Genomic DNA, 16823 nt, shown 5'->3' with positions numbered 1-16823 from the left:
CGCTCATAGCGCCCGAGCAAGAACAGCCAAGCGGCCTCCCCGACAGCTCTGTGATCCCACACACACAGATATGATGTATGGCACAAGCGGAGACATATATCGTTATTCTTTTTCTGTCAATGTTTTCACAGAACCGCAGCCGATCTCGTGCTCGGCTCACTTTTTTTAATGACGGAAGATGTGATGGAGTCAGGCTGCTGCTTTGATTAGCTCTTACTCGTGCCTAATGCTTTCAGCAGCTCCAAAGAAAAGACTTCCACTTGCTTTTTTCGCCGTCCAGCCGCCGGGTTAGATAGCTTGTGATGCCCACGTTTATTCGTACGTACGCGTTCATGTGCATTGCTGCGCACAATTCTCCAAGAAGCCGCTCTTTGGTAATGACAATCTTAAAATTAAGCATTAAGTATCATGAACGTTAAATTCACTGGTAGGAAACTAGGTCTACTTGGAGTGTGTGTTTAGGACACTGACCAAGGTCTGCGACGGTGTACTCCTGTCCTCTGAAATAGACTCTGTCCTGTTTGTAGACGGGCAGTTTGTAGTTTCGCCTCTCGCACAGACGATGAAGTAACTGGGATGGTTTTAGCTGATCTCGCCACTGGTTAACTCCCGACCTAAAGTGTGGACAGAAATATAAAGAGTTCATTTATGATGCAAAACCAAGGGTGTATCTCAGCAGAATGTGTTATCACAGTTACACTGTGACAGCCAACAGTTACTCAAAAACGTTATTGTTTTTATTTATTTTTTTATATTTAGGAGATGATTACTTTAAAAAAATAAGGTGTTAGCTGGTCTCCTAGCCAGGCCAAGCTGTTCAGGCGGGTATGTTTTTGCCAAACACCCCATTAAACAAGCTATATGAGACAGCATGGCTCTGCAAAATGGAAAATACGCATTACATATTAAAAATAAATCAATTAAATAATAAATTAAAATAACAAAAAATGCACAAGTACATCAAAATAAAAAGTAAAACAAAATATACAATTCTTATAATTAAAGGGGCAATGTGTAGGTTTTTACTTATAGACAGAGTCTTCTTTTGTACATTTATGAGCCAACCATAATGTAATAGAAAGAATGACACCTTGACTGTCCACCACGGTTGCCTCTATCAGCCTGTAGGCTCAATTGTGTGTGGAGGAGTCGGGTCCGAATTGGCGTGAGAATTCACAAAATGTGACGCCATGTGCGTTCTCGTCTACTTGGGCTTACATCCGTACGGCAGCTATAAGTAAGCAGCCGCAGTCACTAGCAGTAGTGTTTAAAATAGACTCTGCGGACGGAAAGAAGCGACCAGCCCCAAGCAAAATCCAGATACCCACAGAAACTCCTCGTAGGTTTTTTATTTTTATTTATAAACGCCTTGTGCGGCCAACTAGATTTATTTATAAGACTAGATTTATTTATTAATCTAGTGCGGCCAATGAGCATGCTCACCGAAAACAAGCATGAGACTGGCTGCAGCTTCTCTAACGGCCACTGGTGTCAGTAACGGTTAGACATTTCAGAACTTCCGCAATGGTCCTTTAATATAAATAATTTAATTAAGATTAAAAATATAAATATAAATTAAAAAAAATATGTTATTTCGGGAAAAAGAATATGAGACTATGTAACCTGAACGAGTAAAAAACCAGATTGCCCAAGCAGGATCACAACATGATACTGGATTCAACTCAATTTAAAATAAAATAATAATAATAAAAAGGTGGATTGCTGGTCTTCGCAGGTAGTTGAAACTGGTTTCAACTTGTTTAGCTGGTTGTCCAGCATAAAAGACTAGTCTAAACAGCTTGGCCAGGCTAGAAGGCCAGAAGGTTAATCTTAGACTGATCACAGTTTTTCCAGCCAGAGATGGAAGTCAGTATCAGAATATGACTGAATCTGATGGGATTCAAAGGTCAAAGGCTAGGTCATGACTCCAACATGGCTTAAACATTAACTACCGGTTCTTTACAGTTTTCATAATGACTAATAACTGTGAGGTGAAAGGAAATAAGATGAGAGACAGAGGCATTTCTTACAGACAGTAGGACTGTGGCAGCCCGCAGCGAGCGCCATGGCGGGACAAGAAGCGATTCTCCAAATCAATGACGGTCTCTCCGATTTTCTCATCTTTAGTGACCATGTCATAATCATACAGCATGATCTTTAGGTCCTTCTCAAGAGGCAGAGAACACGTCAGCTCAAACATCCTAAATAAGAAGCAAAAGACACACACTTCAATCTTTGAATAAATACTTTTTTCAGAAATTATATTGCTTACAAGTTCTCCAAGGTAATCATCCACATGCTCCGTATTCTGTCTCTGTATCATTTATCCATCAGATCACTTTCACGTATCCGACACCAAGACTCATTATTATGAGTGTGGCGACCCCTGCTGGTACAATCAATCCTTGCCATGACGTGTTTCTATATATGTGTGTGAGAATCTGTTCAAAGAGACAGAAAGAAAGAGAGAGAAAAAAGAGAGATACTCACTTTCCAAAGATGGGGTCCAAAGTACAGGGTATGTAATTGTCGTGGTCATCGACTGATTTCTTGCCAAGTGTGATCTTAACATAGGGGTCACACTAAGAAAGAACAAGAAGTGCTTGTTAGTATGTGTTAACATAGCCACACACTCACACATATATACTATAAGCAACAATATCCAAAACAGCACGCCCTCCCTTTGTACTTAAAACAGCCGTTCGTTGCTCTCGCGGTGGAAAAAAGCATCAAATCCCTGTGATCAGTGTGTGTTTCATAGGCAGCGAGTACATGTGTGAAATGTTCCATATCATAACTCCTGGCCTGAGTAGGTGATGAAAGGACGTCATCTTAGCATATTCGCAACTAATGAAGGGAAAGCCCATCTGACGCAGGGCCAGCGGTGGTGGCGTGTTGGCCCGGTCTCGGGCAGCGATTGAGAGTTTATGGTTGTGGGTAAAAGGGTGGCTCCATGTTTTCATAAAGCAATTTCTCAGCTCTCTTATGACTCTGGCAATGCAGAGGGTTCGCAAAGGGCTCGTCTGGCTGACACAAAAAAACCCCAAAAAACTACAAAGATTTGTGAATGCATCTGCTGAAAATACAAGGGCTGTTGTAACTAACTCTCACAACCCTGATCCGTTTACAAGGACACGCTAGTTAGCATGTTCCTTTCCTTTTCCATGTATTTTGTTTGCGTCATACCTACCTTGCCATTGGCATCTTTGGGCTGTAAGCCATAGGCCTGGATGATGTAGATGCGTACCAGGCACTCCTCTATTCCGTTCGGGGGGAGCTTGGAGAACCGGCGTGGTGGTACAGACATCGAGGGATCGTCAGGCAATGGATAGATCTTAAATGAACCCTGAAGGAGGACGGGACAGGAGTCAGTGTAACTCATGGTGCAATTTAGTTTTACTTTTTTCTGGAGACCTGATGTCTGGGGCCTCCAGACAGACCTCAAATTACACTTTAATCCCTCAAATTTAGTTCCCTCAAATCCTACTAGAACTAAACCAGTTGTAATCCAAATAAACCATGAAAAAGCATCTACACTCTTCAAATTAGAGGTTCCCATTAGAATCAAAATGGGTTTTAAAGTCATATTCCAGATGCCAAAGGAGAGTATTTTTAAAGTGGCACCAAAAAAATGAAAACCATTTAATACAAATAAATCGTTTATAGAACCAAACGTTTCTACCCGATATTGTTGTCAATCTTTTGGTCTTGCATGTCATATTTCAGCAACAATTTCAAATGAGATTTCAGAGTAACAGCCAAAGGGATGATTCTAAGACTTTTACTTGTTTGGTTTTGACACAAAAATATTGCAAGCTATCTACAGAAGTTTTTTGTACAGTATATAACTTGTGTAATTTACATGGACTACTTTTATGGGAATTATTTTTGTTGTATGAGGGAAGGGTGTAATTAGTGTTGTATTGTTAATTACTGTAAAAAGTTTAATTAACTGAAATGGAGCTTAAATAAAATATAAAAAAAATGAAAATAAAAATAAAAGCAAATACCAATAAATGTACATAAATAAACTTTATTTATTATAATAGTATATAAATATTACTAAACAACACTAGTCTGAAGTTATATAAAACATGACCAATTGTTGATAAAATTTTAATTTTTGTGTGAATATTTTTTTTTATCAAATGTTAAATAAAAAACATATTTTTTTAAGTTCCAAAAAAAAAATAATAATAATAATTTTATCCTTTAGTTCTTCAGATATCAATGCATTAGTGCTTTAAAGAACCCAAAAACCAGTACAATGACCTGAGGAACCCAGAATGTATCTTAAAGAACATTTTAATCTCCAATAAAACCCAACAGCCACCCAGAGGAACCTTGTACAACATAAAATGGTTCTTTATAAGAGGGTTAAGATTAGGGTTACCTATAGGTCCTGCAAAGAACTACTGAAGAACCTTTGTATTTAAGAAGCAGTGTCTGTAAAAAGGCAAGGAGACACATTTTGGGAGTTCGTTCACCAAAAGAATGGCACAAGACTCTCTGTTGCAGAACGCTCTAAATTAACAAATTATTCAGATTTAAGGTAAATTTGACAAAGAATAAGCATCAACACCCATCCCCTGCTTCATCTGGCAACCTGAATGTGTTCCCTCTTGAAGACTGAATGTGATATCAGACAGCTGATAGTTATACCTGAGATGTTATAATGACCCTACCTTGAACTCTCCAACAACAGAAGGGTCTTCACTCTCATTCTGGGTTCTTCCACGGTAAAGCTTGAATGTTTGACAGAAATCAGCAAACTTCTCAAAGCCTTCCGTTTTCTCCAGTTCTCCATCATACACCTGAGAAAGGAAGCACAGGAGAATGTGTATTTTGTGATATATGATTTGCATGCAGATCTAGCTCTTTAAAATCATGCTTCAATCAACTCAAAGGGCTGAAAGGACACATGCTATATACAAGACATCCATTGTTTGTCTTGCCAAAGCAGTTTTCTTTAAGAATCTTGGACTCTGGGATCTTTAATTGTGGGTTTAGCATTTCAGGCACAAGTCAAAGTACCTCAAATGCATCATTAATGCAAAAAGATCTGGAAATTCCTGATTATGAGAATGTTTAAAAACTCCAATAAAATGCGCAAAAACGATTCGTGCCCAAGGAAAATATGCTTTGCCGTGACATTACACAACTTTTAACTAGCGGCGCACAACTCTCCAACCAAACGGCCACCCAGGAGACAACTTACTGACAAAGTATGAAGGAATCCTCGTAAGTCAATCGATCTGTTTTTCTAGTTGACTCACTCAGGCCCGGTCCCTGAACGTGTGACACGACACACATCACATGAAACCCTCTCCCACTCTCTTTTGCTTTTTCCCTGCCTTCAATCTGTCCCTCAGGCACCATAAGCCCAAAATAACAGCTCATCTCAGCAGTTTTAGGGAAAGTGTTTTTGTCTGCCGCTCCTCTCGGTGCGTGGGACACTCTCACACGGTGGCAGCCAACAACTGGGCCCGTTCCTCGCAGGTAGCCCTGAGACCCGAGGCCCCTGCCAGATGACTAACGGACACGTTATAGGTTGGAAAGGTTGGAAAGAGTGGCTAAGGCAAGTAGAGAGAGAACTTGGTGACAGGGGAGATCGTCGACAAACCGGCCAGAGATCGAGGGATGATAGGGGGGAAAACGGCTCGATGACGTCAGTAACAGAGCCCTTGTCTGCACTTGGTTATCCCCCTGCGGCAACCCCGACATGAATTCATCGGAAAAGTTGGGAATCTGGCAGCCGCTGGCTCTATTATAAATGGATAAGCTTGTGGGAAGTGGGCTGGAGTGGACTGGAGTCGGGGTGAGTGAGCACTTGAAAGTAGGCATATGCACTCCCTAGGGAGACCGCAGGGCTTTGAAGTTCGGCTGTGTGTGGAGCTGATGTTTCTGCGACCTCGGATTCTGACATCCTCATGTTGGTTTTGCTTGGGCACTGATAATGTCACTATATAGTTATGAACTTCTGCTGTTAATCTCCATGTACAGATTTCATACCGCTGGCATCATGTTAGACGTGTCAGTGGGAAGACATGAGCATGAATAAACAATGACAAAATGTTCATTTTTGGGTGAATTATTCCTTCCAGTTCCACAAAGAACTTTTTATTCTCTAGCTCTGTAGGAAACCATGAACTGGTTCTTCAAGAGGAACGTTCCTCCCATATTGAAAGTTACTCATGTTAATGTTTAACCAAACCAGAATGACTTACTTTCTTCTGTGGGACGCAAAATTTGGCATGCAATCAATCACTGTTTATACGTGTTGATATTCTAACATAGCATTGTTTAACACTGCACAAGTTTGGCACCACAGAGTGGGTTACCACTGCAAAAGTGGTGCTCACCCGGCTCTGGGGTTTCGTAACCCCAAGTCAAAAGCAGTGCTAATCCTGCCTCTTAATTACAAGTGAAACCTTATATGCCATCTGTTAAAAGAGGGGTTCTAATGTTCTTTTGGGTCCCATTGACTCTCATTGTATGAACAAAAATCTTCTTTTGTGTTCTGCAGAAGTATGAAAGAAAGTCAGTCATACATTTAGAACAACATTACTGTGATGCCTTACCTGTAGTGTATCGAAGCCCTTCTCCAAATAACTTCCACACTTGTTCCTCTCACCTGTGGAGGCATAAAACTTGCTCCACCAGTCCATAAATTCATCCTGCTGTAGACAAGGAGGAAGAAAATAAGAGAACACGGAGATTGAGGCATTAGAAGTGAGGAGGGTCTATACATATCTGACCCCACATCCTTCATTCAATAGACCCTTGTTTAGTTACAGTAAATAAAAGCAACGAAGGACTTAACTTACCCATCGTCCCATCTAAAACATGTCCGACAAATTCAACACAAACAATACGACAAGGTTAGAAAAAGTTAAGAAAGAAAAAGAGTCAAGAGAAAATACCCTCAAATGTCAAAACATTTTAAGCAGAAACATGCATGAGTGACAGTGACACCATCCAGAGACCAAACGACCAGTGGAAATAACCTTTCCATAACTTAATCTTTTCCATAAGTGACTGATATATCGTTTCTCTGCTGTAATGCTGGTAATTGTAAGCATATCAAATGAAACTAGAAAGAAAGAGTTCATTTTGTCATTTTTCTGGTACTTTCACAGGTATGAATCAGGAGAGCTGATGTTCTGCTACAATTTGATGTGCTAATCGCCACTGATACTGCAGGTCTCGCCAACACTCACTTATTCCACCTGGAAAGTGTGGGAAATTTTTCAAAAAGGTACAATTAGGCAGTTCCTACCACAGCCAGCACCACATTCCCATCCAACCAAAAGACAAAAGGGTGTCGTTAATGAGGACAATACCCTCCATAAGTGACACTTGCTCAAATCGAGACACAAAAGTGTAGTCATATTATGATGTGAGTCTTGTGCAAATACATGTGTGTGTTTGACAGATGGATGAAAGACAGACTGACCCACCGTGGCATAAAACACAGTGTGTTTGGAAGAGAAGAGATCAATCCATTGGCTGTACTCTTCTAAAAGGCCAGTTTTGACTCACCCTTAGGAGAGACTTCATGTTTCGCTTCCATCGTTCTTTTAACTTTTATGATGAGAGAGGAAAAACAGTAGTGTTGGAGCAATGCCGGGATATGCTGTTTTTTTCCCCTCATCTTAGTGGTTTTTGGAGTGTGGCGGAGTGGCGTGCATTTTGGTGGCCTGGGGGGGGGGGTGGTTGGGGATTGTGTTGTTGAATTAACCCACTTGCCACTGCCGTGCCAAGGAATGTGTGTGTACTCGTGTCAGAGTGTGTCATTTAGGTTACCCCTGCGTGTGCCAAACGTTGAATGAAATCTTTCATACATACAGTTTGTTTTTAATCATTCATAGTCTGCTAAAATTAAAACGCAATAAATGAGAAGAAATAACAAAAGTTTCTGTTTAAAAGTTTGGGGGTCAGTATTGTTTTTTTGATGTTTTTGAAAGAAGTCTCTTATGCTCACCAAGGCTACATTTATTTGATCAAAAACAGTATAAACAATAATATTTCTAAATTTAAAATTAAAAAATTATATGCTGTGTTTGGAGAAATTAGTCAATTTTTTTTTTTTTAATAGTAAGTCCAATCATTTACACAAGTCAAAATAGTCTGAAGGGCTGTAAGTAACCTGAATACTCTAGAAGTTAGAGTTAGAAATTTTGCTCTCAGGTCAGAGATTCTGCATAGAACGCAAATTTATGCAATAATTTCAAGTCAACATAACAAAGGAGAGAAATGAATGACTCAACAACACTGGTAATCCACAGAGAGAATGAGAGATTAGAGTGTCAGAGAGAGTGGCAGGAATGTGAAGGTAAAATGAAGGGAACGTTTTTGGGGGGAGTGTCCCCTGGTTTCCAGAGGCGGCACATGGGGTCAATGCGACCGGGTGTGCGGTAAGTATCTGCAGTGTATTGTGAAGCTGCCTTCAGAATCACTTAAACTGAGTTGGCCTGGCTGTGTGGCAGTCTAACGGGCCTGAATGGTGCTTTTCATAGTACTGCCACATGTCTCCTCTCTTTGTCTGACAGAGCTATTAAAGCAGAGCCTAAGGACGCCGTGACAGCCATGTTTCCATCCGAGTTACTTAGGTGTTTGTGCGCAAGTTTGTGTTAATCGGATTGCATGTGACCAAGGAAATAATGTTCCATTTTGCCTCTGAAATGATGTGTAATGAGTGTGTGTGCATGTGCGTCTGGTCACCCACACACTTCGAGTGCACCAGATGTATGCGTTTAGTTATTCTATACTCTACCCAAAGGTTTTAGGGCTTAGGGGTATTATTAAAATAAGTACTGCTCCATATAAACCTGGGTGTATATGTGCGTGCATGCTCGCAAAAATGGAAACGCGATGTCGAAAGAGATGTTATACAGATGAAAAGATAATGTTAAGTGTGTATACGATTTCAGACATTGGGAACTTTGAAATTTATGAAAATGAGAGTATTTATAGGGGTTGCTATGTCCCGGGGAGGATTGGTACCTGAAACAGGGTGGTCGGAAAGGCAGAGGGAAAACAGGGAACTTCACTGCTCCTCCAAAAATTAATTCATGCAAAACCAGTTAAAATGGTTGCAAACATTCTCAATTCCTGAGGTAAAGGTTAACGCAGGGCACTGGTAGTGTTAGCTTTGGGTCTAAAAATGTTTGTGTGCACTAGTGATGAAAAATAACCAAATAAAGTTGGTAATAATTGAGCACTGAACAGACGTTTAAATACACAGTACAGACATTCCATGTGTTTTGATTGACGGCTCATTCAGAAGTATAAACAGTACCGTATCCAACATGGCTTCAGGAATTTGCGACATGGAGTTGGTGGAAAACCTGTAGGTTCTAGAGCAGGTAAAGTTTATTCCACAAATGTACAATTCAGTCCGTTTTTTAATGAATGCTGTGATGGAGTGCAGTAGAGGCTGTATATACATGTAGCATACATACTATACAGTATAAAAGTACAGTACACTTCTGTATTTAGCCATGGTGTTTATACAAGCAAAACTTGTCTGTTTAGGCTACATTCACACAGTCAGTTTTTGAGGAAGACTACCGTATTCACTAGTGTTTACTTGTGTTTACTTTCCTAGAATATAGAAGGCAAAAAAAAGTGCGAAATGAGAGTTACGACCATTTTAATAAAACAGTAGTCAAAAAGTACCTGGATGACTTAGTATTTCCGTCTAGTAAGGTAAGATGACATAAATGACGTTACTGGCGCAGGCACTGACTGAGGGCGGTTCAGTGATGAACCCTTTGAGTACCATAATACTGTGTTTGACCTTCAGAACTGCCTTCAGACCTGCCTTAATTCTACGTGGCATTGATTCAACAAGGTGCTGAAAGCATTCTTCAGAAATGTTGGCCCATATTGATAGGATAGCATCTTGCAGTTGATGGAGATTTGTGGGATGCACATCCAGGGCACAAAGCTCCCGTTCCACCACATCCCAAAGATGCTCTATTGGGTTGAGATCTGGTGACTGTTGGGGCCATTTTAGTACAGTGAACTCATTGACATGTTCAAGAAACCAATTTGAAATGATTCGAGCTTTGTGAAATGGTGCATTATCGTGCTGGAAATAGTCATCAGAGGATGGGTACATGGTGGCCGTAAAGGGATGGACATGGTCAGAAACAATGCTCAGGTAGGCCGTGGCATTTAAACGATCCCCAACTGGCACTAAGGGGCCTAAAGTGTGCCAAGAAAACATCCCCCACACCATTACACCACCACCAGCCTGCACAGTGGTAACAAGGCATGATTGATCCATGTTTTCATTCTGTTTACACCAAATTCGGACTCTACCATCTGAATGTCTCAACAGAAATCGAGACTCATCAGACCAGGCAACATTTTTCCAGTCTTCAACTGTCCAATTTTGGTGAGCTCTTGAAAAATAGAAAAACGTAGCCTCGTTTTCCTATTTGTAGTGGGGTCTTTTGCTGTTGTAGCCCATCCACCTCAAGGTTGTGCGTGTTGTGGCTTCACAAATGCTTTGCTGCATACCTCATATAGACCTTCTCCAGATCCTTAAGTTTTCCGGGCTGTCGCTGGACAATACGGACTTTCAGCTCCCTTCAAAGATTTCCTATTGGGTTCAGGTCTGGAGACTGGCTAGGCCACTCCAGGACCTTGTGATGCTTCTTAGGTCCTTAGTTGTCCTGGCTGAGTGTTTCGGATTGCTGTCATGCTGGAAGACCTAGCCACGACCCATCTTCAATCCTCTTTCTGAGGGAAAGAAGTTGTTGGCCAAGATCTTACAATACATGGCCCTAACCATCCTCCCCTCAATACGGTACAGTCATCCTGTACCCTTAGCAGAAAAGAATCCACAAAGAATGATGTTTCCACCTCCATGCGTCACCGTTGGGATGGTGTTCTTGGGTTTGTACTCATCCTCCTCCTTCCTCCAAAGACAGTGAGTGGAGTTTAGACCAAAAAGCTCATCAGACCACATGACCTTCTCCCATTCCTCCTCTGGATCATCCAGATGGTCATTGGCAGACTTCAGGCAGGACTTCGGCCTGGACATGTGCTGGCTTGAGCAGGGGGACCTTGTGTGCGCTGCAGGATTTTAATCCTTGACGGCGTAGTGTGTTACTAATGGTTTTCTTTGAGACTGTGGTTCCAGCTCTCTTCAGATCATTGACCCTCATGATCATTGGTGCCCCACGAGGTGAGATCTTGCATGGAGCCCCAGACCGAGGGAGATTGACCGTCATGTAGAACTTCTAATTTTCTAATGATTGCGTCAACTGTTGTTGCCATCTCACCAAGCTGCTTGCCTATTGTCCTGTAGCCAATCCCAGCCTTGTGCAGGTCTACAATTTTATCTGATGTCCTTAAACAGCTCTCTGGTCTTGGCCATTGTGGAGAGGTTGGAGTCTGTTTGATTGAGTGTGTGGACAGGTGTCTTTTATACAGGTAACGGGTTCAAACAGGTAGAGTTAATACATGTAATGAGTGGAGAACAGGACGGCTTCTTAAAGAGAAACTAACAGGTCTGTGAGAGCCGGAATTCTCACTGGTTGGTAGGTGATCAAATACTTATGTCATGCAATAAAATGCAAATGAATTACTTAAAATCATACAATGTGATTTTTGTTTTAGATTCCATCACTCACAGTTGAAGAGTACCTATGATAAAAATTGTAAGTGGGAAAACCTGCAAAATCAGCAGTGTATCAAATAATGTTCTCCCCACTGTATATACGTTGTATTTATACAATTTATACTTTGAGTTTGTAATTGCACGTTGCTCTTCTGTAAGTTGCTTCAGATAAGAGTATAAATGCATATATGTAAATGTGAAAACATAATTGTATTTAGCATTCACAATATCACATCAATATTACACCAATGCTGGTCTTCTCAACCAGGGACCTTTCAATGCAAGTATACATTTATAACTGAATTTATTTTGGTTTTGGGCATCTCTTGTTCACTAAGAAGTGTGCTGTATTCCTTCACTGTCTGCACATTTCAGCAGAGTCAAGGCAGTCTTTCAAATAACCTCCAGCATATTTGCATGGTCTGAAGAAAATGAAGCCACCAACCAATATTCCATTTTATGAGCAACCACAGTTCGGCATGTTTCTTTTTCTCCTCTCAAAACTACTGATGTGTTTTGAATGTCAACTGCTAAGACCGAACTGGCAAAACTGTTGAAATATTATTTGTCCTCTGCAAACACTGCATCATTACAGGGCAGACCTACTGTATGTGCATGGTAGTTCTCACAAAGAATAGAATAGAATCTGGAAAATATTTACTTTGTATTAAGCTGAGTGTATCTCTTTTTCTATCCGCTTTTCACAAAAACATCGCTCCAAAACAGTAGTTGATTTTGTTGCATTAAACATATTTAATAAATACTTTAAGTTATGTAAACTTTGACAGCCCTAAAAATACATGTTGCAAAATCTATCTCTTGATTTTGAGATTCTTATTACAAGACCTCAAAATAGTGAAACAAATCTCATCATAACAATTAGGAAAAATAGTGATGAACGTCTCTCTCCTCACCATCTTTTCTCTCTCCCTCCTGAAAGCAACAGGACAGGACAAGCTCATAGATGGTCTGCATCTTCAAAATTTCATTAGAGGAAAACTGATTGAATACACATTTCTCATCCCTCTCCCTTTCTCTTCCTTTCACTCATTCTTTTTCTTTCTGTTCTTGACATTTGGCAATGAGGGGAAATGCACTGGGAATCTTTTAACAGACCTATTTACTTTGGCTGTGGTGAGAGAGAAAATTTGGATTTTTGATCATCTGGTTTTAATGTTTTCTAATAAAATAAATATCTTTGTTTGCAAAAAAAGAAACCTCTATGTCTTGGCAAGAGGAGGCAAAGAGTACTACATTTAGAGTGTGATATAAACATAAAGTGGTATCAAAGGATTCTGCTTAGTCTTAGACTGGTGTTATGTAGTCATAAGGACTAGAACCAAAGCCCCGAAGCTGTGGAGATCAATTGACTAGAAACAAATTGGACCACACGAAGACTTGCATGACTTCCAAGAGTAGGGCCTAAGAAGATGACAGAACACACCTTTCTCCTACATGCTTGCTTCTCATTTCTATGTCCCTCATTCATGATCCTGACTTTTCTTTGTTGGAGAAAGTGCAGAAAACTGCAGAAAGAAGAATAGTTTGAATTCAATAAGTCTCCTTGATCTTAACACAAAACAGGATTTGTGTTTTGCAACCGATCTGAAGCGTAACAAAGAGAACTTTACAGAGTCGAAGACAAATATGAGAGCAAATTAGCTTTGCCTCAGAAATAAAAGAAAAGAAAAAATAACCATATTGGGTCTGTCACCCAAAGTTCCTGTGTTAGAAACAGAGTAACCACTCACAAAGCCAACTAGATCTTGCAGATCTTCATGATTAGAGGCATCCGTTAACCTAATTAGACTGGTGTAAATATCATTTTGAAATACACTTTATGGTCAGAAGTATGTGGACTCCCGAACACCACACCCATATGAGCTTGTCTGAGCACTTCATTTCAAAACTATGGGTATTGACAGGGAGTTTGTCTTCCTATTTCAATAATTTGAGAAGGCTTGGAACATGCTGTGGGAATGATGAATGAGTGTCCACATATTTTTGTCCATGTGTACTTTACATTACAGTGTCTGCAGTAGATATATTATGCAAATACAATTGCTTAAAATTGCAATTGTAGTACTGTACTCTGTATAGCTCTACAAAATAAAGTACAAAAGTCTTACAGAGAAAGTCACAGTAAAATAAAAATGTAATTTTTTTTCTGTGGAATCAGTGCTATTGTTTACTATTAAAAATCATTTGTGGAAACGTAACCTTAAAAAAACCTTAGAAATGCTGCCTTAGCAACTAACTGAAATAAACTACTAAACTACTACAATTACGAAAAATGTAAATGACAGAATTTTGAGGTGAAATATTTAAATATTATCTTAAAAAAATCTCTTAACATCCTTAAAGTAAGATAAAACTTAAGTGAGAAGCACAATGGCTTATTGATATTGAGACTTGTTTTAAGAGAATTCATCTTGATATCTATTTTGTCATATTGTTTGGTAAAACTCTGTGAAAATGTCAGACCTTGGTCTGGGTGATGTCACTTGTCCATGCATCGTCATACACCAAGGGCATGCAGCACAGGGCACAAGCCACATCGCATGTGTATTCCGCTTGTTGACTTTGTCACAGCTATTCTGACTGAATAAAGGTGACATGCCATGAGCCGCAAACACATAAAGAGACAAAAAATAAGTTTATTAGCTGTGAATATTATTTCACACGAGGGCAAGAAACCCTGGACTCAAACCATACCATTATACACTCAATGACCAAGTCACATGTGGAAATGAAGGTTAAAGAGAAATGGAAAGAGATGTGAAAATAGGTGATGATGTCATACATACGTATACATGGAGGCTGGACTGAGAAGGCGAGATGTTAATAATGGCAGAGCTGGTGCCATCTGCCTGTTATAAACCAGAAGCATTGGTTACTTGGTTAATGTTAGTAAACACCCTACATTTGCTAATCAACACCCTTTCAAAAACGTGCACTCTTTCAATTTCGCTATTCAAAGTCTAATGCAAAACAGTGTATAAATGTTTGACGTTATAATTGGAACGTATAATATTAAATAACCTTATCAAGACAAATCTAACTGAACTACTACACATGTTATACCACACTCTACCAGCCAACAGTTCAATCCTGGCCGTAGTTGTGATGAGATTTTTTTTATAGCATAATAAGAAATGACATGAAAACAGAGCAACACATTAGATCAGCAGAATATATGGATGACGTTAGATGACAGCATATATTACGGAGCAGACAGTGGATTGGATCGCCAGCAGGTCTGGAACTCCCAGACTAAGATGCAACTGAGAGCGTCAATGAGGTGCAGATGGCAACCATACCGAACGCTCTGACTCTAACCTGCGGTTTGTGCACTCAGACAGGACTGTGTTTCTAGCTGATAGATAAATCATTACCAAGGTCAGGACCATGAAATGTGATTCCCTGATGAAGAATGACACCCCAGGATTGTTGTTTTTCCTGGATGGGACTCAAAAGTGGGTTTATTTCCCCAATAATAGCTCTAACAGATGAGGGACTCTAGAGCAGGATGAGTTCATGCTGCAATGTAAGCGTTAACGCTAATTAGCTGCAGACACAACACAACACGCATAGCGTTGTGCCTCCTAATGCTAAATAAAACCATTGTTTTCAATAGGAATGTGTTGCAGCGAAAGCAGCACACCAGCCATAAAACAACATGCGTGAAAATGCATTTTGCGGACTGAACAATGGAATAAAATAATTCAATTGTGAGGAGAGAGCTCTCCAAGGAGTAACAATAACCTAGCGTAGCAGTATCGTTTTAAAGACACTTGTCCCTGTACACATTATGAAATGTGTTGTAATAAATAAAATGCACTGGACAAACATTTAATATAATTAAATGTACATCTATCTCAACAAATGCTCCCCTCAAAAGGATAATATATCATGCAAAATATAACAACAGCAGTTCTGCTGTTACATGGAGAATAAAAAGCTTTATTATAATTGTTTGTTAAAGTCTGGGGTCAAAATTTGGGTCATGTATTTGTCCCGAACGATCATACGGATGTCTTGGTTCAGTGCATACAATCAGAAGACGAATACAGTCTTGTTTTGTGGATCCACACTATAATCTTGCTTGCTTAGAATTATAGAGTTAGATGTTAGAAGTTAGATGGCAATAAATAGGTGGCACACCTATCTCTATAGGGTAATTATTATTATTTTTTAAAAACTATTAAAAACATCTTTGTTAAAAAATGTATGTAAATATTAGATTTTAAAAATATATATATCTTTTGAAATTTAAAAAAAAAAAAATTACCAGCTGGAAATAAATAAAAACTAACTAAAATAAACCTAAAATAAAGCTAAATAGTAATAAATAAATGAATAAATAGTAAAAAAACGAAATTTGAATTAAAATGAAAATATAAAAATAAATATTAAAATATTAATAAAATCGATTAGTATGCAAATAATACTACAATAACATTGATCTTGTGTGAATTGGTGATATTTTATACAATAGATAAATTATATATATACATATATCATGAGAAGTAATCCAATCCAAAAATGTGTTGCGAAAAACAGCAGCTTTAGCTAAAAGCATTTTATGCAGAGCAATTTTACACATCTCATCCTGATGAGCCTGGGAGATCGCATTACCTCACCGCATCTGTCACATGCTAATCATGAGGAGCATTTCTGATTCCTCTGTATTCTGGTGCACATGGTATGAGTGATTACAACGCTATGGTAGGCTGGTGTTACAAACAGCAGAGCAGTGCCAGAGCTGTGTCTTCCCATGCAGTAACCACATCCTGCAGAAATTATGTGAAATCAAGCTTACTCTTTTACACCGCAATCTAAATACAATCAAGAATGCTGGATGTGATGTTAAACATCATCAAATAAACTGGCTAACTGTTCTAATAAGGACAGTTCATACTGTCGATGCAGACTCTTCCAAGAAAGTCACAAAAATGTAGCTCAACAGGCCATCAGACTGGCTGCTCATAAACAGGGACCTGGTCACGAAGGCCTGTCATCGAGCACTCTTGTTCCCCCAGAGTCGACCCCTAGCAGGGGAGGTGTGGGGGTAGGGGCTGGCAGTTATTGTGGCGCCGGTGGTGAGCAGCCAGGAGCGGGGGGATGCAGTTGCCCAAGACGAGGACTTACCACATCAGAGGGAGGACTGAACCCTCGCAGCGCCTTT

General features: G+C 39.7%; 1 protein-coding gene across 18 annotated transcripts in view; it reads right to left on the bottom strand.

Annotated features, from left to right (window-relative positions):
• The window catches only part of dysf (dysferlin, limb girdle muscular dystrophy 2B (autosomal recessive)), a 78775-nt gene that overhangs the window by 10270 nt on the left and 51682 nt on the right, over positions 1–16823 (bottom strand). For 9 of the 18 annotated variants that reach the window (XM_089129659.1, XM_089129658.1, XM_089129649.1 and 6 more), the window contains 7 exons: positions 14443–14505; positions 6582–6680; positions 4686–4814; positions 3191–3346; positions 2491–2582; positions 2031–2201; positions 472–614 (listed from right to left, as the gene is read on the bottom strand). In XM_089129659.1, the coding sequence (XP_088985785.1) occupies positions 472–614; positions 2031–2201; positions 2491–2582; positions 3191–3346; positions 4686–4814; positions 6582–6680; positions 14443–14505 (853 nt within the window). Of the gene's footprint in view, positions 1–471; positions 615–2030; positions 2202–2490; positions 2583–2689; positions 3024–3190; positions 3347–4685; positions 4815–6581; positions 6681–14442; positions 14506–16823 lie in introns of those variants that run through there. The other 9 variants (XM_039658817.2, XM_039658808.2, XM_039658824.2 and 6 more) reach the window with 4 other exon arrangements.

Source organism: Pimephales promelas, chromosome 1, assembly GCF_988280905.1.
Source record: "Pimephales promelas chromosome 1, fPimPro1.hap1.1, whole genome shotgun sequence".
In the NCBI taxonomy this organism is placed as follows: Eukaryota; Metazoa; Chordata; class Actinopteri; order Cypriniformes; family Leuciscidae; genus Pimephales; species Pimephales promelas.
This window is presented reverse-complemented; position numbering and strand designations above follow the sequence as displayed.